This window comes from Cetorhinus maximus, chromosome 20 (assembly GCF_964194155.1).
Source record: "Cetorhinus maximus chromosome 20, sCetMax3.hap1.1, whole genome shotgun sequence".
NCBI classification, from domain to species: domain Eukaryota; kingdom Metazoa; phylum Chordata; class Chondrichthyes; order Lamniformes; family Cetorhinidae; genus Cetorhinus; species Cetorhinus maximus.
The window spans coordinates 38085966-38109440 of NC_135898.1; the positions used below are offsets into that span (position 1 = coordinate 38085966).

General features: G+C 41.2%; 1 protein-coding gene across 1 annotated transcript in view; it reads left to right on the top strand.

Moving 5' to 3' along the window:
- The window catches only part of ipmkb (inositol polyphosphate multikinase b), a 104587-nt gene that overhangs the window by 58244 nt on the left and 22868 nt on the right, over positions 1 to 23475 (top strand). Inside the window, exon 5 of the mRNA XM_078565915.1 lies at positions 16337 to 16418. Within this exon, the coding sequence (XP_078422041.1) occupies positions 16337 to 16418 (82 nt within the window). The remainder of the gene's footprint in view (positions 1 to 16336; positions 16419 to 23475) is intronic.

Below are 23475 nucleotides of genomic sequence, written 5' to 3' on the forward strand. Positions count from 1 at the left end.
GGACTTGTTCCTGCATTGAAATAAATCACCAAAAGATACTATCTATATCATTCACATGGATATTGCACAAAAATTTTACTAATAGTCATTTGGTAGTACAGAATTCGAGTACTGTTGAAAAAAGAGACGCTGTCAAAGTTTTTCGTCTTACGCTCATCAGGACAGTTCACAAAAATGCCAGTGGTCATGGAGAATGCGCCATGGCAACACCTCTACCAATCAGAGTCCACTTGCCAGTCAGTCAGCACTCTCTTCTCACGCAGTATAAATTGTTGTTCCCTTTACTATTCGTATTCTTGTGAACTGCCCTGATGAGTGCAAATCTAGAAGCTTTGACAGCATTTCTCTTTAGCAAAAACTTTACTGTTTTAATAACTGGCATGGAAGTTACGTTTTTGTTTTTAGATCTCGTATTTTCTGGCCTATAACATGTCTCTTTTTTCAGCAATACTCAAGATCTGTGCTACCAAACTACTATCTATCAACAATGTACATATAGTTATGAGTTAAATTCGTTCATGCAATTACATTCACTGACCTGAAATGTCTCAAATGTCCCACTTATCTCCAGGCCCTTTCCAGCTTGTTTCCTTGGGTAGGATTGCCTACTCTTTGATAGGTTGTTACTGCTATTGCTGAGTGACATTGGAATAGGAGTGGGCCATTAAGCACCTTCAAGCTTGTTACGTCATTCTGTTAAAGCATGGCCACTGTACCTCAACTCCGCCTTAAATCATTATTCCTTGATACATCACAGAAAGTAATCTCAATGTTGAAAATTTAAGTTAGCTCAGCCTTTTGGGAGAGAGCGATCCAAACTTTCATTACCCTTTGTGTGGTAAAGTGCTTCCCGATTTCAATCATAAATGGCTTTGCTCTAACTTTAGTTCTGATTTACCCCACCAGAGGAAATGATTTCTCTATCCCACCCTTTTGAATCTCTTGTATTGTTATCTTCCCTCAATCTTCTTTCCTAAAGGGAATACAAGCCAAGTTTATCCAACTTGGCCTCATAACTTAATCCTTTAGCCCTGGTAACATTCTAGTGAACCTACACAGTACTCCTCTCCTAGGACCATTATATCCTTCCTGAGGAACGGTGCCCAAAACCGAATGCAGTACCCTAGATGGGCCTGTCCAAGCTGCTTTACAATTAAAGCATTATTTCCTCACTTTTGTATTCCATTTCCCTTGAGGGAAAGGCCAACTTTCCACTGGCCATTTTGATTGCTTTTTGTAAATGGACACTAGGTTTTAGTGATTTGTGTACATGGCCACCCAAATCCCTTTGCTCCTCCACAGCTCTTATTCTCTCACCATTTAAAAAATACTCTGATTTGTCTTTAGCTGATATAAAATGCCTTTAGCAAGCTGAATGGGATACTGGCTTTAAAACTTGGGGAGTGTATGGTCCTTATTGTAGCACTTTGGACCATTTTGGTGTTCAATACCTCATGGCTATCTTAAAAAGATGCCTGCATGTCAATAATTGGATCATATCGATTTTGTAAGTGAAGTATCAAAGCAGTGATGTGACTCATGTGCTTCCTGTTCTGTCTTGTTGTATACACTACTTATATCCTTTTAGTGATTTTTGAAAATATATGAAGAGTATAGCTTACTGGTTTGTACTTAAAGATTTTTGCGTAGGTTGTGGAGTATGGATAGCTAACCGCTTGAAGGTTGTTGCAGCTCAGTTCTGACAATCTTTTGGTAACGTAAGTCAGTAACTTTGTAAGAAGCCACAAGCTCTGTCAACATTTTTTTTCTTTTCACAGGATGTGGGTGGTGCTGGCTAGGCCAGCATTTATTGCTCATCCCTAATTGCCCTAGCCCTTGAGAAGGTGGTGGTGAGCTGCTTTCTTGAACCTGTCTTATGCCAGTGTGACATTGTGCTGACAAATTGTATTTGACTGACAGACTGCTTGTTCTCTAGCTATTAAGGAAGAATTGAAGAGCCTTCAGTAGGAACTGATGGAATACCCTAGTTATTTCATGGGTGTAGTTTTAATGGGTTTATTAGCCAGAGTATTACAGCAACAGCTGGTGCATTTGACTTGTGAAATCCCATGTTTGTTACAGTTCCACGGACCACTATTGGCTGTTCAAGTTACTAGGGCAAGCGCTTCAATACAGATAGTATAAATGGTTTTGAGAGAAAAGGGGTAGAAGATATAATGAAAAGATGGGTAGATGAAGCCTAGAGCATTAAATGACGAGGATAGCTTGCTTGGCTTGCGTTCCCTTGAGTATGGCAGATCTAATTGAAGTGTTTAAAATATTAACAAAGATTTGATAGGATAGCTCCAGAGCAATTATTTTCTCTGGTGGGGGAATCGAGGGCAAAGGAACATAAATTGCCTGGCTCTAATTTCAAGCTTTCCATCAACATTAGAAAGCATTTTTTTTACCACATAGCGTAGTAAATATCTGGTATTCTCTGCCCCAAAAGTTTGTAGATGCTGAGATCATTATTTTTTTTTGTTAGGCAGGAGTACCATGGGATATGGAGCTATAGTGAGTAAATGGAGATGGTGGAAAGATGTGAAGATCAGCCATCATCACGATTGAGGGGCTGACTGGCCTACTCTACTGCTGCTTGATCATCCAATGGAATTAATAAATGGAAAAGTTGGGCCTAATGGTCTTTCCTGTTCTTATCCGTTCAGATTTAATTGAAGAAAATATCTCACCCAGTAAGACCTTTAAAAAGTAGACATGAAAATAAACTATAGTCTTAAGTTTTGAATTCAACCATCAAGTAGGCACTTGCTCGTGCTAGTTACCTTTAAATTCTTGTTTATTCCGTGACTTCTAAGTCTGCTATACTTCATGGCAGTTTCACAGAATCACAGAATTGTTACAATGCAGGAGGAGGCCACTAGGCCCATCATGTCTACACTGGTTCTCCGAATGAGCATTTTACTTCATGCCATTCTCCAGTCTTCTCCCTGTAACCTTGCACATTCTTCCTCTTCAAATAACAGTCTAATTCCCCTTTGAAAGCCTCGATTGAACATGCCTCCATCATACTCACACAGTGCATGCCAGATCTTAATCACTTGCTGCGTGATTTTTTTTTCTCATATCTTTAATTACTTTGTGCCCCCTCATTCTCAATCCTTTCATGAGTGGGAACATTTTTTCCCTATCTACTCTGTCCAGATCCCTCATGATTTTGAATACCTCTATCAAATCCCCTCTCAACCTTCTCTTCTTCAAGGAAACCAGTTCTAACTTCTCCAGTCTATCTCTGTAACTGAAGTTCCTCATCCCTGGAAGCATTTGAAGGAGCAAATGGCTGTTCCAAAATGCAATGATCGATGCCGGAATATGAAGCCTTGATGGTTTCTCTTAATAAATGTTTGCTCAATTTCGTTCTAAACGTTTGGCAAGCAGCTGACCTGGCTACTCAAAAGTTTCAGTTTCACTTTCATAGTTTGTAGATTGTGTCCCTTTGAAAGGGCTGAGCCACTTTTGTAATTTGCTGTGGCTGTCTCATAACAGCACAACAAATTCTGACAGTGGCAAGTGAGACAAAGCCCTAATCAATATCAGTGTTGGTTATGCAGAACATGATGTATCTGTTACTGGCAGCAGTATATGACTGATTTTTCAAAGCTGTCGTATTTAAACACAATTTTTGAAATGTACACTGAGCTGCTACAGCTGCACAAAGTTTTATTCCAGCTGCCTTTAGTTGTTTTCAGGATGTAGGAAGAGGAGGACAATAGAGGAAAGAGGGTAAAACGACATGGGCAATCTAGCATTTGTCAGAAGCAGCCTGTAAGGAGCTATAAATAAGGGAAGCTTAGGGTAAGTACTTGTTGTGCAAAATACGATCTCCATACAATTTCCTGGACTTCAAACACAAATTGAGACACCTAACTGTTAGGGGTGATCCTCAATTGAGTTGTGTATTGACAACAGTGTTAATGTTCACCATTTTGGGTTTCATTCCATTGCTGAAAGAAATGCATCATGTGGCTGCAGTTAGTTGCCCTCCAGATTATTCCCAGGCTATTACAAAGTGTGAAGTTCCATTGCAGAAGGTTTCCTCTGAGGAATGGTTCAGACCGCAAAGGCCTTCTCTTCATGAAGTTGAAAAGGTACCACTGAATCCAGAATACCTTTTAACTGGTATTAAATCTCAATACATCCTTTTAAAATTAAAAGATTGAGAAATACTTTGTCGCAAAAAGTACTTCCCAGCCTCCCTTACTCCTTTAAACAACAAAATAGAAATTATACTCATTTTTATAGACTAACTTCTTAATAGATAAAAATTTTCAAGATGTGTCTTTCGGGCAAAGTCAATGTTCGCACGCTAGGAAAAGCTCTGAATTGTAAGAGTAATTCTGTTAGATATTCACTGCTCTTTACATTTTAAGGTCTGTTGGGCCAATAAAAATCTACAAAAAAAAATTCCCGCATAGCTGTTAGAATAATCAAATCTCTTATTATGAAAAATAATGATTCAGCAATATTTTTAGCATTGGAAGATCTTATGTTTTTCCCTCTGAAAGGAGCAATGAGCATCAATTATAATTAAAGAAATATAAATTCCCCATCATTTTTTGATGGAATGAGGTGGGGGCACTAAAAGTAGAGTGAAGAAAGATGAGGTGAAATAAAAATACATATCTGTTCTTTAAAAATTATAATCACTACAATTTAAATCCCAAAAAGGCTATCATCCTCAGATTGTAGGCATTATGGAGAATCAAATCTGTCCCTTCCAGAAAACCAATTGATATCCCATTCCCATGGTGGTGGAGGGGTGTGTGGAGAGAGAGTATTCCTCTTATGTGCCAGGCCTACCTAATAAGATTGGTGAGAACTGACAGTGCTCACCAGCCTTAGCTGTTGCCTGTGCCACAATTCACAACACCATCATTAGAGGGCAAGATGATTTTTCTAAACTGTGACATTACCCTGCATGTTGTGAAGGAATATGTTACACCTATTGCTGTGCCTGTTGACTCTTTGCTTATGTATGTTGAATGCTGCTTTTGCTAGTTAGACTAGATGCAGGCATTCTATGTAGAATCTTCATTTTAGTAACTTAAGACAATAGCCAACACACATGCCGGCTTCCAACTGTCTTTGACCATTGTTTATGCAGCAATGAAGGAACAGAAATCTGAGATGGCAAAGGGGTTATAGATTGTTTACATTATTCAGAATTATGTGGTGGCATATACAAATCCACTTTACTTTTAAGGATGTAGTTTTCAGTTTGAGGTATTTTAACTTTTTAATGAAGAATTTATTTTCCTCTTGCTCGTTTTCTCGTCGTCTCTTCAGACTCAATGTGGTTATGTAGGGTCTCGTGAAGTATTTTGCTAGTGTTCCTGTGTCAACCTTTATGGTGGACTATTTGATCACCAGGTTATGAGGGGCATCACAACTGAGTCAGCCTTGCTCTCACCCAATGACCACAATGTCATGACTGGCATGGACTCGAATGGGCCCCTCCTTTGCCATTATGACTCTGATTGTCAGCTCCAGCAGGAATTGCATAATAGTGGTGAGGAGTGGGACCCCTGGTCGTCCATTCCATCCCTAACTTGGGCAGAGAGGTCAATTACCATATCCCTAATGCTGCACTGACTGAGAACAGCTACTCAGCACAGACTGGCAAATTGAACCTGGAGTGCAACTGCTTGTGGAAGCATTGGGAGAGCTTTGAGGATTTGTTTAAGCTATTACAGGAATCGTGATTAAAAAAAAACAATACCCTGTGATAGCTAGAGGATTGTAACTGGCTCATTTCAGTTCAAGCGCAGCGCATGAATCAAGTTCTGGCACTCACCGCCTACATCAAAAATGGCTTTCAAAAGAACTTGAAGACAGGCGTGGTGCTGTTGAACGTCACCGTTGCCTATGATACAGTGCGGCACACTGGCCTGCTCTTAAAGCTGTCCAGAGTGCTTCCAACCTGGGCCAACAGAGTTGTTCCTTCGCAACAGATGATTTAGAGTCCATCTTGGACAAGGGAGAAGGGCATGGAGAAGATTTGCCCCATAAGTTCATCTATGCTGATGGCATCTGTTGTGCCACCCAAGCCCCATCCTTCTGCACCCTGAACCTGATCCTTAACGAAGACGTTAAAGTGCTGACAGACTATTGCAGCACAAGGTGACTTACATTGAATTCCTCTAAAACTATATCCAGTGTATTCCACCTCCATAATGCCAGAGCCAAAAAGAATTGTATATTTACATGGAGGGTCAGAGACTAAAGCATGACCCTAACCCAACATACTTGGGAATAGCTCTAGATAGGACTCTATCCTTTCAGGAACATCTGAAGAAAACAGCAGCAAAGGCCAAAACCAGAAACAACTTATTACCCAAAGTTGCTGGACCTACATGGGGCACTGCTGCCACAACACTCCAGACCTCAGCACTTGCCCTGTCGTACTCTGCAGCATAGTACTGTGCACTTGTCTGACATGGGTCATCGCACACACATCTTGTTGACACTCAGTTGAATGCAACTTTCCACTCAACGCCCTTCCCCTAGCTTCCTATCCTCACAAACATCACTCCCCCACACATCCACCCACTGATGAAAACCCATAAACTGTTTGAAAACCTCCATGATGCACCTCAGTTACTACTCCATGATGATATATTCAATCCACCTACTGCCTGCCTTCAATCTCGGTGCCCCGTATGCGGTAATCTCCCTAAGGAAGGTCTACCAGCAGACATCCTTTGGACCAAGGAATGGAAAACGCGGGAAGTTACTGATAAGCTCCTGGTGACACATCCCACCTGTCGAATGGCAGGCTTTGACCTACTACGGTGGGAGTGGTCCTTGCTAAACAGGTTCAGGACAAGCCAGGGCCCCTGTCCAGCCAAACTCCACTGCTGGGGGCTCAGTACAAACTCCTTATGCACTTGTGGAGAGACAAACAATGCTGAACATTACTAAGGAGTGTCCCCTCTACAGGACTAATTACGTTAAATTCAGCAAATTGTGTCTGGGGATTTGCACTCGTTAAGTAAAAATAACTTTAGTTGAAGTTCTGTTTCACCGTATAATTCAGGGTTTGTTTTAGTTAAAATGGCCTCTGCTTTACTGCTTACCCCACTTTCATGGCGGGATTACTTTATGAGGAGTGATTGAGGTGACCGGGCCTGTATTCTCTAGACTTTTGAAGAATGAGAGGTGATCTCATTAAAGCGTACAAAATTCTTACAGGGGTCAACAGGGTAGATGCGAGAAGGATGTTTCCCCTGGCTGGAGGGGTCTAGGACCCGGGGACATAGTCTCTACCTCCTAGTCTCAGATTAAGAGGTAGGCCATTTAGAACCAAGATGACAAAGAATTTCTTCAGTCAGAGGGTGGTGAATCTTTGGAATTCTCCAGCCCAGAGGGCTGCGGCGGCTCAGTCATTGAGCATATTCAAGATGGAGATCGGTAGATTTCGAGATAGTAAAGATACCAAGTATTATGGGATAGTGTGGGTAAATGGCATTGAGGGTAGAAGATCAGCCATGATCTTATTGAATGGTGGAGCAGGCTTATGGGGCCAAATGGCCTACTCCTCCTATTACCTATGTTCAATTGCTAGACGCAGAAGGATGCTGATTGTTTGAATTGTTAAAATTAAGTACAAAATTTCAGCCAACCAATAAATCGGTTTCTTGCAAATAGCTAAGTGATTTCCAGTACATTTTTGAGCAGCTTTTGTTTGCACAGTGGGGTGGTATTATTAGTGATCACTATAAAATTCTGCTGTATATCACGCCATCTATAATACAAATTGGGAGCAAACTTCAATGTGTGTTACGTGTGAAAAATTACAGCCCTTATGACCTTTGGAATAATCAGCCCTGAAAATCAATCGTTTCCCTGGCCGTACCTTGGTATCACAGATAACCGTTCGACAACCGAGATGAGTGATGTTGATGCCAAGGTTTGAGCATTTACAGGTCATTGTGAGCTGATGATTTAGTGATTAATAGGTGACCGGTTTTAAGTGCCACTTCAAACGAGAGGCATATTCATTTGCAGCCCCTTTGTTTTTCTGAATCATGGTTTCAGATTTGCTGTCACAGCCCAGATACACGGGCACTTGAGATTAAAGTCCTTAAGCACTGATGTACAAAAAAAAAAAAATGAAATTACAAACTAGAAAATTGAAGTCAAGGTTGTGGGTGCAATAGTCTGAATCCAGTATTGGAGTTTGCTCCCCACTGGTGATATATTGATGTAGAATAGAGACAGATGTTGACTATATTTAATTTAATTTGCACAGTTTATGCATTTTTATGTTTCTGCAGATCCTAGATCAAGGAACTCTAAACAATGCTGAACAGCCTTGGTTTCAAAGTCTGTTTTCTTAGAACTACTTCTATTTTCTGCGGTTAATAACACCTTTTTAATCAGCCAATGTACTTTAAAAGGATAAAGGTGAAGTGAAGTTTTATATATAAAGAGACACAATATTTTGCAATGTTTAACTGGAATAATTAACCTGGAGCTGTTTTTTTTCCCCCTGCTGCTTTTCTCCTCAAACCTACCTGGAAGGCTAGCATGTGGTTTCATAGGTGCCAGTTGCTCTCAGGTACCTCACTTGGGTAGCCATTGTTTCTACTTAAGCTTGATGGTGCTGACACACTGTTTGACTATGGAGGGCTCCACAGTCAAGTCACAATCATTGTTTATCCAAAGGACACCAGTGTGGACAATCAGGAACTGGGATCCTGGCCAGTGTTCCCCTCCCTAACCCAAGACATTGAAGCCAACTCCAGCGTCCATCCCCAGCCATGATTGATGTGATCTCATTGCATGCAATCTAGGGATACAACTTGGGACAGTCTGGTCTGCAAGTCTCAATAGCTTTCATTCTTAGTCCTATTTTTATATATATACCATTTTTTAAAACTGTGGTTTGACTGTTTAATATATAAAAATTATTATATTCAGAACAATTAATTTAAAATAATTTAAAGTTGTGGAGTTTAGAATGTATGCCACTTGTTAAACTAGATTTTCATTTGCTCCTTAGTTAGAAAAAAAACTAAAGCTTACTGCAGGATGTCTGGGTAAAGTATGAAAGGCTGTAGGTAACATTTTGACAGTTAGTCTGCTTCATCCTTCTCTAGGTTGCATCTTCCTATCGATAAAGGCAGTAAAGGAAAGTATTGTTTTTATGGGTAAAATGCATTTCAGACCAATAAATGCCAGGTATGTTAAGATTACCATGTATCCACTTACAAGTAATGCTAATCTAAAATGCCACTTTACACATAAACACTAGAAGATGCATCACTTGGCATGTATAGTTCCTGTTTAGAAGTGAATGTTGTCTAAGGTTTAGTCTGTGCTAACACAAAAGGCTTCAAATGTGTCTGACCACTACACCTATCTCACAGCTGTGCCACCCTTTTTGTAATGCCTTTCACACAATGTAAGATGTCACAACTTTGCTCTGGCTATATTTGTAGACTTATTTTTAAAAGGACCTCTTAGACTTTTATATATTTTGTAGATTGTGCTGTTTTATTCATGTGAACATTAAGGGTTAAAATATACATTAAAGTATGGCTTACAGAATTACAATGATTTCTGCTTGCTTCATCACCGAGGCTGTCAATGTGCAAATGAGAGTGTGGAATTACTGAATACCTAGTGCTTATAAAATGCAATATCTGATTTGCAGTTTTCTTCAAAAAATTATTTGCAGATCTGTTTGCAGATGTTTTAAGTGTGTTGCAATCTAATAAGTCAATCATATAAAATGTTTAGACTATCTTTTTAGCAATTTTTAAAAGTAATTTTGTAAAATTATTTTACTGACCTGATATCTCCTCTTTGCCAACACCACCATACCTCATGTATGGTCACAATGATCTATTTATTTTTGTAATGATTCATAAAGCTGTTGGAGCATCCCAGTTATTAATTTAAAAAAAGAAATCTTGTGCAAATGTTAGAGAAATGACCCATTGTGGATTCTCCTCTTAAGAGAAGTATACAGCAAGCTTGCAACTCAAAAGGCCTGATCCACGAGAAATTAGTATGAGATTCATTCATACTTCCCAGAAATAGTCTGACAGCCCAAGGGAAGAGCTACTGTTAACACAATATTGCTGCACAATATAGACACAAAACCTTTCAGAATTGATAAATTATCAAGAGGTTAGCAAGATGCTGGCACGCGTGATTATAATTTTTTTGGAAGATGTTCTTGCATTTTGATCTTTTACTGAGAATTTCTGGTGCTCTCCTCGTCTTCGAAATTTGCTAAATGATCTTGTCCGAGAGCAGCACCCTGAGTGCCAGCAATGCACACTAAACATTGCCTTTGAATACACAAATCACTTTAGGTAGCAGAAGTGTATATAGTGTAAAACTTTGACATATAAAGCATATATATCAATAATTGCAACCAATTTATAAAGCGTGGATCTTGCCGACTCAACTTATAAAGAAATCGGCTAACAAGTTTACATTTTGCTGTTTTCTATTATGGTCGATAAGGTAAGCCTCCTTTTGAGATTTGGAACCTGTGACCATTGAATTACACGTGACTCTCTGTAGTGATTTCTTGTTTTATGCTGCTCCATCCGCATCCATCTTCTAATACAATTCACTTCAGCCTACCTTTTGTTCTGCTAACTTTTGTGGAGCATATTTTTGTGCATGAAAAAGATCAATTTGAACTCCTGGCTTGCTTATCTCCCAAGGGGCATGTTGCATTTGAAGTTGATGGAATATTTAACCAGCACAGCAATAATTAGCAGCAGGCAACTGCAGATTTTAAAGTGACGTTTTGTTTATTAAGTTATGTGATGTGGACTTTGCTGGCAAAACCAGCATTTATCGCCCATCCCTAACTGCCCTTGAGAAGCAGCCTTCTTGAACTGCAACTGTCACTCTCACCTCACCACTGGAATTCAACCTGGACAATTTTCCACATTGGTAGGTGCCAGTGTTGTTACTGTATGGGAACAGCTTAGCTGGAGGCATGGTCAGGTCTGGAACACGAGTTTTTAGCGCTATAACTGGGATGTTGTTGGACACCATAGCCTTGGCTGTATTCAGTGTGCTTAGCCATCTCTAAATATTGTGGGGAATTAATAGAAGCCAACTGTAGCCACCTCCTGAGGTACCTGAATTGGCTGAGATGGAGCACCCACTTCATTCCTCTAACTGAAGATGGTTGCAAACATTTAAGCCTTTGCACAGATGTGCTGGGCTCTGCCATCTTTCAGGATGGATTGTTTGTGGCACCTCCTTCTCTGGATGTTTAGTTGTCCACTATCATTCATGGGTGCAGAACTGCAGAGCTGACTTACTGTGTTTTTAGGTATGCTCCATGTCGTCCTGCACTTTTCATTGAATCAGGGTTGACCCCCTGGCTTGATGGTAATGGTTGAGTGAGGGATGTGCCAGGCCATGAGGTTACAGTTTATAGTGGAATGCAATTCTGCTGTTGATGATGGCCCAGAGCACCTCACAAATGCCCAGTTTTGAGCTACTGGATCTGTTCTGAATCTATCCCATTTAGCATGGTGGTAATGCCAACAAACAAGATGGAGAGCATCCTCAGTGTGAAAATGGGATTCATTTCCACAAGGTGGTCACTCCTATCAATACAGTCATGGACAGATGCATCTACGACAGGTAGATTGATGAGAACAAGGGCAATAGATTTTCCATCTTGTTGGTTCCCCACCACCTGCCAGAAGCCCATTCTAACAGAAATGTCCTTGAGGACTAGGCCAGTTTGTTTAGTAGCTACTCGTGATGAAGGGCATTGAAGACCCCATCCATTGTACATTCTGTGCCCTACCTACCCTCAGTGCTTTTCCTAAGTGGTGTTCAATATGGAGGAGTACTGATCATCAGCTGGGGGGGTGGGGGCTGTGGTAGAGGGTAGTGAGCAGGAGATTTCCCTGACGTAATGCATACCTGAAAGGTACATTGGCTTCCCAAAAATGTTTCAAAATAAAAGAAGAAAGGCTTGTATATTTCTTGATCTCAGGATGCCTCAAAGCGCTTCATTGCCTATGTGTAATTGCTGTTGTCATGTGTCAGAATATGTCTGCCAGTTGGTGCACAGCAAAATCTCATGAACAGCAGTGAAGTACGTAACCAGATAACCTGTTTTCATGATGTCGGTTGAAGGATAAATGTTGACCAACACCAGTAGAACTCCTCTGCTGCTCTTAAGATAGTACCGTGGGATCTTTTACTTCCATCTAATGTCTTTTAGGGAAGGAAATCTGCCATCTTTACTCGGTCTGGCCTACATGTGACTCCAGACCCACAACAATGTGGTTGACTCTTAACTGCCTTCTGAAATGACCTAGCAAGGTTAGTTCAAGGGCAATTAGCGATGGGCAACAAATGCTGGCCTTGCCAGTGACACCCACATCTCATGAAAGAATAAAGAAAAAGAAACCTGAAAATCTCTATTTAACGTCTCATTTGAAAAACAGTGCAGCACTCCCTCAGTACTGTATTGAAGTGTGAGATGAGATTCCAGGCTGATCTCCTGGAGTGAGACTTGCATTTACAATACAGCTGATTAGGAGGTTAGTAAATGATCTGCTTTATACCTGCTAACCTATTAAAATGGAGCCCTAGTAACTCGATAAGATTGAAGATATGAGAATTTACTCACTGTTCAATATTTCTGAAATTTATTACAACATAGATAATTGAGGTAAAAATAAATAGTTACTAATGCTGATGGCTGAAAATAATTCCTAGAGCTGGTAAGTTCTACAAATAATGTGCAGCATCTTTGAAGATTTGGTCGATATGACATACTGACATTGCAGTAGTCATTGATGGATGGCTCTGTTGTATTGCAAAGGACCCAAGTTAAAAAGTGATGCATGGTTTTCAGTACCCTAATTTGAGTGTTTCCCAGCCTTAAGTTTTAAAGACTGTAATTCATACCATTGTTTACCACAGGTTTACTTGTAGTTCTGTACGGTTTGTCATGTCAATTTACTTTTTTGTAATTGTACTAATACTACAAATGTGGTAGTGTTTTTTATGATACTGTTCAAATGTCACTATCCAGCTGAGTTTTTATTGTAGATTTAACAGTCAGATTTGCAAGAGCAGAAGATGGATTCCTCTGCTTCTGGCACAATGACACAACAGGTTGCTGTTCAAAACCTGTCCTTTTTTCAGTCTGGATATGTTAGTGATTTACTTGCTTCCTATTATTTCCAATTTATTTTTTCTCTGCTGTCTAAATATCTACCCTGACCAAGACAGGCTCATCAGTTGCTCCTAGACATATCTCAATGTAATCCTTAACCCCATGATCATTCAGGGGAGTGGTTCAGGGTAACTTAGGGATAAGTTTCTCGTGATTTCTACCTGTAGTGATGTCCCTGTTGTAGTGCCTCCTTTCATAACTCTGTTGTGTAGGGAATTGCCACCATAAATCCACATGCTATACAAATATTTTCATGTTCCTATCAAATTTAATCCAGCCCTTCCTTTCTTCTAGTGTTCTGTTCTCAGATTTCTTCATTTTCACGCCTTGCCCCTCCCCACACACACACTTCAGTCCTCAAGCTTCCTCCCTTTGATAACTTACACTTTAATAGCCTTCGTTTGCAGGATTATTTGGAAGTGATAGGAATTTGTCTGGAGCTGTGATTGTGGCTCACTGCAAGTGAATTTGGAGAAATGCAGCAGAGCAGCTATTTCATTTCACTGAGATGTGTTTCCCAGGCAAGGGACCCTGGTTTAAATGATATCCAGTGTGTAGCATCAGAATGGTACATGAGACCATTTTAGTTGCGTGAGGCCCTAACAATACTCCAAAGCAATGAATGTTTTTGATTGCATATGTTGCATAGCTGTGCATCTAATTGAATAATAATGTGATATTCTAATTGTACTGATACCACATCCATGTTCATCTATTTCATACTGAAGGATTCATAAACAGATTCATGTTCTCCCCACCACCGCCACCACCGCCACCACCACCCCCCCCCCCCCCCCCAAAACCAACTCCCCACTTTCTTTGTTTTCAGGACTGTTACTGACCTTATCTCCTCTGGAGATCTTCCTTCCACAGCTTCCAACCTGATAGTCTCCCAACCTCGGACAGCCCGCTTCTACCTCCTACCCAAAATCCACAAACAGAACTGTCCTGGCAGACCGATCGTGTCAGCCTGTTCCTGCCCCACGGAACTCATTTCTCGTTATCTTGACTCCATTCTCTCTCCCCTTGTCCAGTCCCTTCCCACCTACATCCGTGATTCCTCTGACACCTTACGTCACATCAACAATTTCCAGTTCCCTGGCCCCAACCGCTTCCTCTTCACCATGGACATCCAATCCCTCTACACCTCCATCCCCCACCGGGATGGTCTGGTGGCTCTCCGCTTCTTCCTCGAACAGAGGCCTGAACAATCCCCATCCACCACTACTCTCCTCCATCTGGCTGAACTTGTTCTCTCACTGTACAATTTCTCCTTAAACTCCTCTCACTTCCTCCAAATAAAAGGTGTGGCTATGGGTACCCGCATGGGCCCCAGTTATGCCTGTCTCTTTATGGGGTATGTAGAACATTCCTTGTTCCAGTCCTACTCAGGCCCCCTCCCACAACTCTTTCTCCGGTACATTGATGATTGTTTTGGTGCTGCTTCATGCTCTCATCTGGACCTGGAAAAATTGATTAATTTTGCTTCCAGTTTCCACCCCTCCATCAGTTTCACATGGTCCATCTCTGACACTTCCCTTCCCTGACCTCTCTGTCTCAATTTCTGGTGATAGACTGTCCACCAATATCCATTGCAAGCCTACCAACTCCCACAGCTACCTCGACTACAGCTCCTCACACCCCGCTTCCTGTAAGGACTCCATCCCATTCTCTCAGTTCCTTCGCCTCCGTTGCATCTGTTCTGATGATGCCACTTTCAAAAACAGTTCCTCTGACATGTCTTCCTTCTTCCTTAACCGAGGTTTTCCATCCACGGTCGTTGACAGGGCCCTCAACCGTGTCCGGCCCATCTCCTGCGCATCCGCCCTCACACCTTCCTCTCCCTCCCAGAAACATGATAGGGTCCCCCTTGTCCTCACTTATCACCCCACCAGCCTCCGGATGCAAAGGATCATCCTCCACCATTTCCGCCAACTCCAGCATGATGCCACCACCAAACACATCTTCCCTTCACCCCCCCCGGCGGCATTCCGTAGGGATTGTTCCCTCCGGGACACCCTGGTCCACTCCTCCATCGCCCCCTACTCCTCAACCCCCACCTATGGCACCTCCCCATGCCCACGCAGAAGATGCAACACCTGCCCCTTCTATTCCTCTCTCCTCACCGTCCAAGGGCCCAAACACTCCTTTCAAGTGAAGCAGCATTTCACTTGCACTTCCCTCTATTTAGTCTACTGTAGTTGTTGCTCCCAATGTGGATTCCTCTACATTGGAGAGACCAAACGCAGACTGGGTGACCTCTTTGCAGAACACCTTCGGTCTGTCCGCAAGCATGACCCAGACCTCCCTGTCGCTTGCCATTTCAACACTCCACCTTGCTCTCATGCCCACATGTCTGTCCTTGGCCTGCTGCATTGTTCCAGTGAAACTCAACGCAAACTGGAGGAGCAGCACCTCATCTTCCGACTAGGCACTTTACAGCCTTCCGGACTGAACATTGAGTTCAACAACTTTAGATCATGAACTCTCTCCTCCATCCCCACCCCCATTCCGATTCCCCCAATAATTTATATAGATTTTTCTTTTCCCACCTATTTCCATTATTTTTAAATGTATTTCCATCCATTGTTTTATCTCTACCTTTTAGCCTATTTCGATTCCTTCACCTCACCCCACCCCCACTAGGGCTATCTGTACCTTGCTTGTCCTGCTTTCTACCCTTAATTAGCACATTCCTTAGATAATATCATCACCTTCAACACCTCTTTGTCCTTTTGTCTATGACATCTTTTGGCTATCTCCACCTATCACTGGCCCTTTATCCAGCTTTTCTTGTGTCCCCCCCCCCTCCCAAAACCAGCTTATATTTCACCTCTCTTCTATTTTTACTTAGTTCTGTTAAAGAGTCATATGGACTTGAAACGTTAACTGTGTTCCTCTCCGCAGATGCTGCCAGACCTGCTGAGTTTTTCCAGGTATTTTTATTTTTATTTCCCACTTTCATCCTCTCCCATCTTTTTGTGTGGGCATTTGAACTTTGATATTTTCTGCAGGTAAATCCTGCCGATTCCATTTAACTTTTAATTGAGTTTATTTAGCTCTTTTAGTAGCCAGCAGATATTTTAAATGAAATGAGTGCTGACACTTGGTCCTAATTAAAATTTTTCTACCCAGGTCTACCAGTTCTCATCTGATAGCTACATGACGTACGACCAGCGCTATGGAAGAGGTTTAACAAAGGAAACTTTGAAAGATGGTGAGATCATAATTTTAAATCCTTACAAGATTATACATTGTTCTGATATTCTGTCATGTAATTGAGACTGTAATGGAAGCCAAATTAAACAGCGTTGCTATTGCCTCCCATTCCCATGCTTAGCATTCATTACTGAGAAGTGATAGGTGGTAAAAGTCTACTGCACTCAAGAACAATGATTATGTAGATAAAAAGAGCAAAAGTGGGCCCATGATGTCACACAAGGAAGACTGCTAGAGTTTTTAATCTGCGCTCACCATTGAACCCCTGACAAAGGAGCTATTAATTATTTCCCCCAAAAAGTCAGGAAATACCATGGACATTAAGAAAAAGCAAGCTTGGGTGTTATGACTAATAGCTCACAGCATGAATGTGGAAGTGCTTTTTCTGTTCACCCATCCCCAGTGCCTTTTTTTCCCCCCTTGACAGTAGTTCATGCTCCCACAGTGCTTCCACAGCCCTACAAGACCTCACTCAATTGATGACCTTTCATATATAAGCCTAAACTTGAGTGCAGATTGCATATTAAGTCATGGAGGACATGATAGCTGAGCCCAGACGTGCCCTCAAACAACATCAAACTTCTTGTAGAGTATTGCAAATAGGCTAACTTATGTAACCTCCCCATCCACGCCAGAATATAGTTATCGTATTATTATACATTATAAATATCGTATCAATGTGGCGTTGAATGCAATGCGTAAAACTTGCTGAGAGACTGACCAGCCCATGTTTCTCTTCAGTTCTTTATGCCTGTTGTGCTGAATTCTAATTTACCGATTACCCTAAAGAAATCCCTGATATTTTTTTGCCCTCTTGATTTTACACTAGTCTGTTACACAAACCTTACAGTTCACAGTGAATTTTCAGTTTAGTGTGTTTCCGGTGTCGGTTGGTTCTGAGGATCTGCAGTTCATGATACTGTACACAAGCAGCAGTTGAAACCAAAAAGCATTGGCTGAACAAACAATACAAAAGCAAAATACTGCAAATATTCTACTTCCTATTGAATTTCTGTGAAGAACTTTTATAAGTGTCACAATGATAAGCTACTTCGGAATAGAAGTACAACGGTAAGAAGACAAAGGTGTAAAATGGTTAATGGATATTTTGATTTAGTCCTAATTAGTTGTATCTGTTAATCTGATGATTTGCTTTGAATACAGAATATTGTATACATGCTGGTTTGACAAAGAAACCTTAGTGCTGATTTAGGAGTTGTGTGAGGATCTTTCCTCATGGAACAATACAACGTTAGTTGCAGAAGTCAATGCAGTTCTTGTACTTATAGAGGAAGGAAAATGCTTTACCTTGATAAATTCTTAATCAACTGATAGGAACTCCAACATTTGCTTGGATGGTTAATTAATTAGTATAATGTTTTGAGATTTATTTGAAGTTACACAAAACCTTGAAAAATGTGTGACCTATGGTACTTGCTTGTAGCTAGTAGCTACTCATTTGTGTTCAATGTAAAATTTTCCCAATTAACTCCCAAGGCTCTAATGCAGGCTGTTGAATATGACACCTAAATATTGTTATCTGCATCTTGTAAAAGCAAAATACTGTGGATGCTAGAAATTTGAAATAAAAACAGAAAATGCTGGAAATATTTAGTAGGCCTGCCAACATCTATGAAAAGAGAAATAGAGTTAGGTTTCAATTGGTGACTTTTTAACTCCCTATTCTTGTTTACAAATCATTCCATGGCCTTCTTGTTACTCACTTCTGATTTTATGCGTCCTGTTAATGTAACAAAATATAGCATATGAACCCTGGGAATTAATCTGTTAAGGAAAAATAGACGTCAGTATAAGCACCTTTTTACTGACTATCTGTTGTGCTCTTTTTAACTACTTTTACCTTCCGCACTTCTTCACCCCAATGTCTGTGTTTCTGATAAGTAACATGAATAGACCTCTCAAGCTAATTGAAACATTTTGTTAGCCATAGCAGCTCTATCTTTTTAATTCCAATTTCTTCATTTTTTTCTATATCTTGTAATAGATACTTACTCCAAAAGTAAGGGTATCTCTTTTTTACCCAGTGAGTCCCGCACACCCATCGCCCCGTGCTTGCTGACCTATACCTGGGTCCTGGTCCGGCAACACATCTATTTCAAATCCCTCCTTGTTTTCAAATCCTTCCAAGGCCTTGCTCCTCTTTATCTCTGTAACCTCCTCAAGCCCTACTATTCTTCAAGACCCCTTTGCTTTTCCAATTCTTGCCCGTCCCCCCAATTTCAATGTTTCCACTATTGGCGGCTGTGATTGCAGCTGCCAGGCCTTACGCTTCCTTCCCTGAACCCCCCCTGCCCCTTTACTTCTCTCTCCTCTCCTTTTAAGATGCTCCTCATATCCTACTTCTCGAACCAAGCTTTTGGTCATCTGTCTTGCTATCTCATTCTATGGGTTGGTATCAAGTATTTATTGATCACACTTTTGTCAAGTGCCTTAGGACATTTTGCTATACTAAAGGAGTTATATAAATGTAAATTGTTGAAATTCCTAGTTAATGTACATATGAATATATGAATTAGGAGGAGGAGTAGGATATTCAGCCCCTTGAGCCTGCTCTGCTGTTCAATAAGATCATGACTGATCTGATTGTGGCCTTAACTCCACATTCCCACCTATACCCAATAGCCTTTAACTCCCTTGTCATCTTCTGCCTTCTGAAACGATGCTTCCCCCATTCTCCAACTGTTTGTTTGTGTAAAGAAATTTTCTCCCACAAATTGTTTTTGACCAACTTTTTTTTAAATTTTCTGACTCGAGGACAGAGTTGTCTCCTTATTAATTTCCTTTGTTATGTTAAATCCCCTTTAAGCTCCTCACCTCTAAGGAAAATAATTTACCAAGTCTTTTATTATTACCAAAGAAACTTAATCTCAGCATTCTGTGTAACTGCAGGAGGACTTCTTTCTTTCTGTATTCTATTCTACTCATGATGAAACCCAGCATCCTATTAGCCCTTGTAAATGCTTTTGCATCAATTAACTAAATTCTGGTGACTTGCATTCCTAGACCATTAAATTCCAACCCTGCCACCCTGTAATGCCCTTTTTAAAAAATCTATGCCTATTTAAATTAAAATTGTGTTCTCACCTTGCATCCAAAGTATACCATCATATCTTCACTTGCTATGTATCGATGCTTTTGAATTTATTCTCTTTCTCAATTATGTTAACTCTTGGTTTCGTATCAACTGCAATCTTGGACATATTTTTATTGTGCCAACAAGAGTGGGTCAGAGGCTGGGAATTTTGTGGGAAGTAACTCGCTTCCTGACTCCCAAAGTCTGTCCGCTATCTACAAGGCACAAGCCAGGAGTATGCTGGAATACTCTCCACTTGCCTGGATGAGTGAAGCTCCTACAACACTCAAGAGACTTGACATCATCCAGGACAAAGCAGCCCGCTTAATCAGCACCCCACCCACCCACCACCTTAAATATTCGCTGCCTCCACCACTGTCACACAAGCAGCAGTGTGTACCATTTACAAGATGTATTGCTGCAACTTGTGAAGGCTTCTTCAACAGAACCTTCTGAGCCACTCCCTCTACCACCTAGAAGGACAAGGGCAGCAGACACATGGGAACACCACCCACCTGCAAGTTCCCCTCCAAGCCACAAACCATCCTGACTTGGAACTATATCACTGTCCCTTCACTGTCGCTGGGTCAAAATCCTGGAACTCTCTTCCTAACAACACTGTGGGTGTACCTACACCACAGGGACTGCAGCAGTTCAAGGCGGCAGCTCACTGCCATCTTCTCAAGGGCAATTAAGGATGGGTAACAAATGCCGGCAGAGCCAGCAATGCCCACATTCCATGAACAAACAAAAAAAACCCCGAAAGCAGCATAGTTAAAAGCTAGAGCTAGCAGCTATCCCTCATGTTCTCACAGCACCAAAACAGCTCTTATGAAGATCACAAGCGACATCCTATGTGATTTGTTGCAAAAGTAAGCTATTCCTCCTTTTTTCTCTCTCAACCTATTTGCAGCCCTTGACGTGGTTCACCACACCATCCTTCTCCAACACTTGTCCACTGTCGTCCAGCTAGGTGGAGCTACTTTCACCCACTTCCATTCTTACCTATCTAATCATAGCCAGAAAATGTCTTGAAATGGCTTCCCTTCCTGCTCCCACACTGTTTCCTCTTCTGCCCCAAGTATCTACTTGGTCTCTTTCTATTTCTCATCTACATGCTGCCCATTGACAACATCATTCGAAAGCACGGCATAAGATTTTAGGGTTCTGAGGAAGAGTCATATTCGACTCGAAACATTAACACAGTTTCTCTCTCCACAGATTCTGACAGACCTGACAAAACAGCACCTTCTGTTTTTATTAATTTTCACTTGTATTCTGTTGACACCGAGATTGAACTCACTACCATCTCTCACAACTCCTCCACTGTTGTTAAATAATCAAAATGCTTATTTGACATTGAGCACTGGAAGAACAGAAATTTCCTCCATTTAAATATTGGGAAGACTGAAGCCATTGTTTTCGGTCCCCACTCCAAACTCCATTCCGGAGCTACTAGCTCCACCTCTCTCCCTGGCAACATCCCTCTCCCCGACAACATCCCTCTCCCTGGCAACAGTCTGAGATTAACTCAGAATGTTCTTAACCTTGGTGTCATATTTGACCCCAAGATAAGTTTCTGACCACACAGTCACGTTGTCACTAAGACTACCTATTTCTACTTCTGTAACATGTGTAACACTTCTGCCTCAGCTCATCTGCTGCTGAAACCCCTATAATGCCTATGTTACTTCTAGACTTGACTATTCCAATGTGCCCCTGGCTGGTCTCCCACATTCTAATCTCTACAAACTTGATATCATCTAAAACTCTTCTGCCTGTGCCTTTGTTCGCACCACGTCCTGTTCACCTATCACCCCAAGCTCACTGACCTACATTGGTTCCCTGTCTTGACTTTAAAATTCTCATTTTGTTTTCATTTTCCTTCATGATCTCCCTGCCTCCATAATCTTCCCCAACCACCAATCCTCCAATATATCTGCGTTCATCTGATTCTGGACTCTTGAGCATCCCCAGTTTAATCCCTCTGCCATTTGTGGTCGTGCCTTCTGTTGCCCAGGCCCCAAGCTCTGGAATTCGCTCACTACACCTCTCCGCCTCTCTATTTCGCTTTTCTCCTTTAAGACACTCCTTAAAACCTACCTCTTTGACCAAGCTTTTGATCATTTAACCTAATATTTCGCTATGTGGCTCAATGTTATATTGAAGCATCTTGGGATTTTTTTTACATTCAAGATCTGATATAAATATAAGTTGTTGATAAAGTGTTTAGTAATTTTTTATTCCTCCATTTTCCTGTTCTAAGAATAATAACTTACATTTCTATAGCACCTTTAATAAAATTTCTAATCTCCTCTAGTGCTATAATTCCTCTCCCCTGAACTCCCCCCTCTTGACTTCAACCTTTAGTGCACCCCCACCTCCTTTTGTCCAATTATTGGAGGCCATTCTTTAAGCCACTTGGGCCCTTTTCTGCACATTCTCCTTCCTCTCCTTCTTTACTGCATTGCTTAATGCTCATCCCTTTAACCAAGCTTTTATTCACCCTCTTAATATCCTATTTTGGCTTGGTCCTCTGTGAAGCTCTTAGAAGCATTTTTCTATGTTAATGGGATTATATAAATGCTAACTGTTATTGCTGCAGTTGTAGTAATTCCTGTTCTAAAAGATTACTTGCTGTGGATTTGCCTTTGGGTCATGAATCAATAGACTGGCCCTTGTACCTTTGTCCAGCTTCATATTTCCAGTTCTCTGGAATATCTGTGCAGAGCTAATCTTGCTGTATTTGGATATGGTTCAGGTCTGGGTCCTTCCTCTTGGTGTTTTTGTTTAAATCATATTTGTGATTTCTGTTCAAGAGGATGAAGGATCTCATTGGGAAATAGCACACTTTTCCACTTCTGGCATCATATCCATGTTGAATACGCAGTGTCCAATGTGATTATGATGCCAGAAGTGAAAAATGAAATCAGGGCCAGTTGTAGAATGAAGCTGACACTACACTGCCCCAACAGTATGTCTGAACATGGGTGTGGTGAGAGAAATGGCCTTTAGGTCTACCAAGGCTCTTTCCACAGACCGAATTGTGGACTATGCCATACATTTCATCTCCTCATCAGTGTATTTGTGTAAATACTTCTTGATTGCCCCTTCCCCATCTCCAAACCAAAACCCCAATTTCAGAGCACTTATTCTCACTATTCAACTCTTACCTCCTGTCTCCCCTTTACCTCCCGACATCCCATTACCACACAGCAAATGGACCTTGGGGATCCTGAAAAGTACCTGATAATCTGTTTGTACATAATTGTTACAGTCCGATGTTAATCTTTGTAAATGAATTAATCCAAGCAGCATCAATTGGTTTTGCTGGGAGTGTGTTTACTGCTTGGGAATGGGGTATTTCTCTGACCAAAAGTCTGCAATGAGATTTTTAAAATTTTATACTTGTCTATCCTCATGCAGGTTGCCCTTTTAGTTGCAATGTCATGAGATCTGCATTGAATAGGGGTCACCCAGTGTTTATGTGTTGCTGAATCTGGCTTCTGACTTCCTTACCCTGGTGGATTCCCAATTGTTCATGGGTCAGTCAGTCTGATACTAGGTTAAAGGAGCCAGATCTGATGGCACAAACACTGGGAGCTGGTTCGTAGATCCCACTCCTGAAATTCAAACCAGAACAGAAATATGAAATATGGAGTGCAAGTCCAACAGCCCGTTAGAAGCGACATAACATATGCCTCTTGCATTTTGAAGATCTGTATCACATCCTACCCCTCCAGCAATAAATTTTTATTCCAGCGCAAGCCAGTTCAACTCCACAGCCCTCTCTTCATAACTGGGCCTTGAACTCCGCCCGACCTTGGATGAATCCTCCAAGCTGGGCCCACCCATTGACTTCTCCAACCAAGATTGCTAACTTGTGCTGAATTTTGAGTTGTTTCCTACTGCTTGCTTTGACAAGCGCTCAAACTGCCAAAGAGGTGAAAAGATGGTGCAT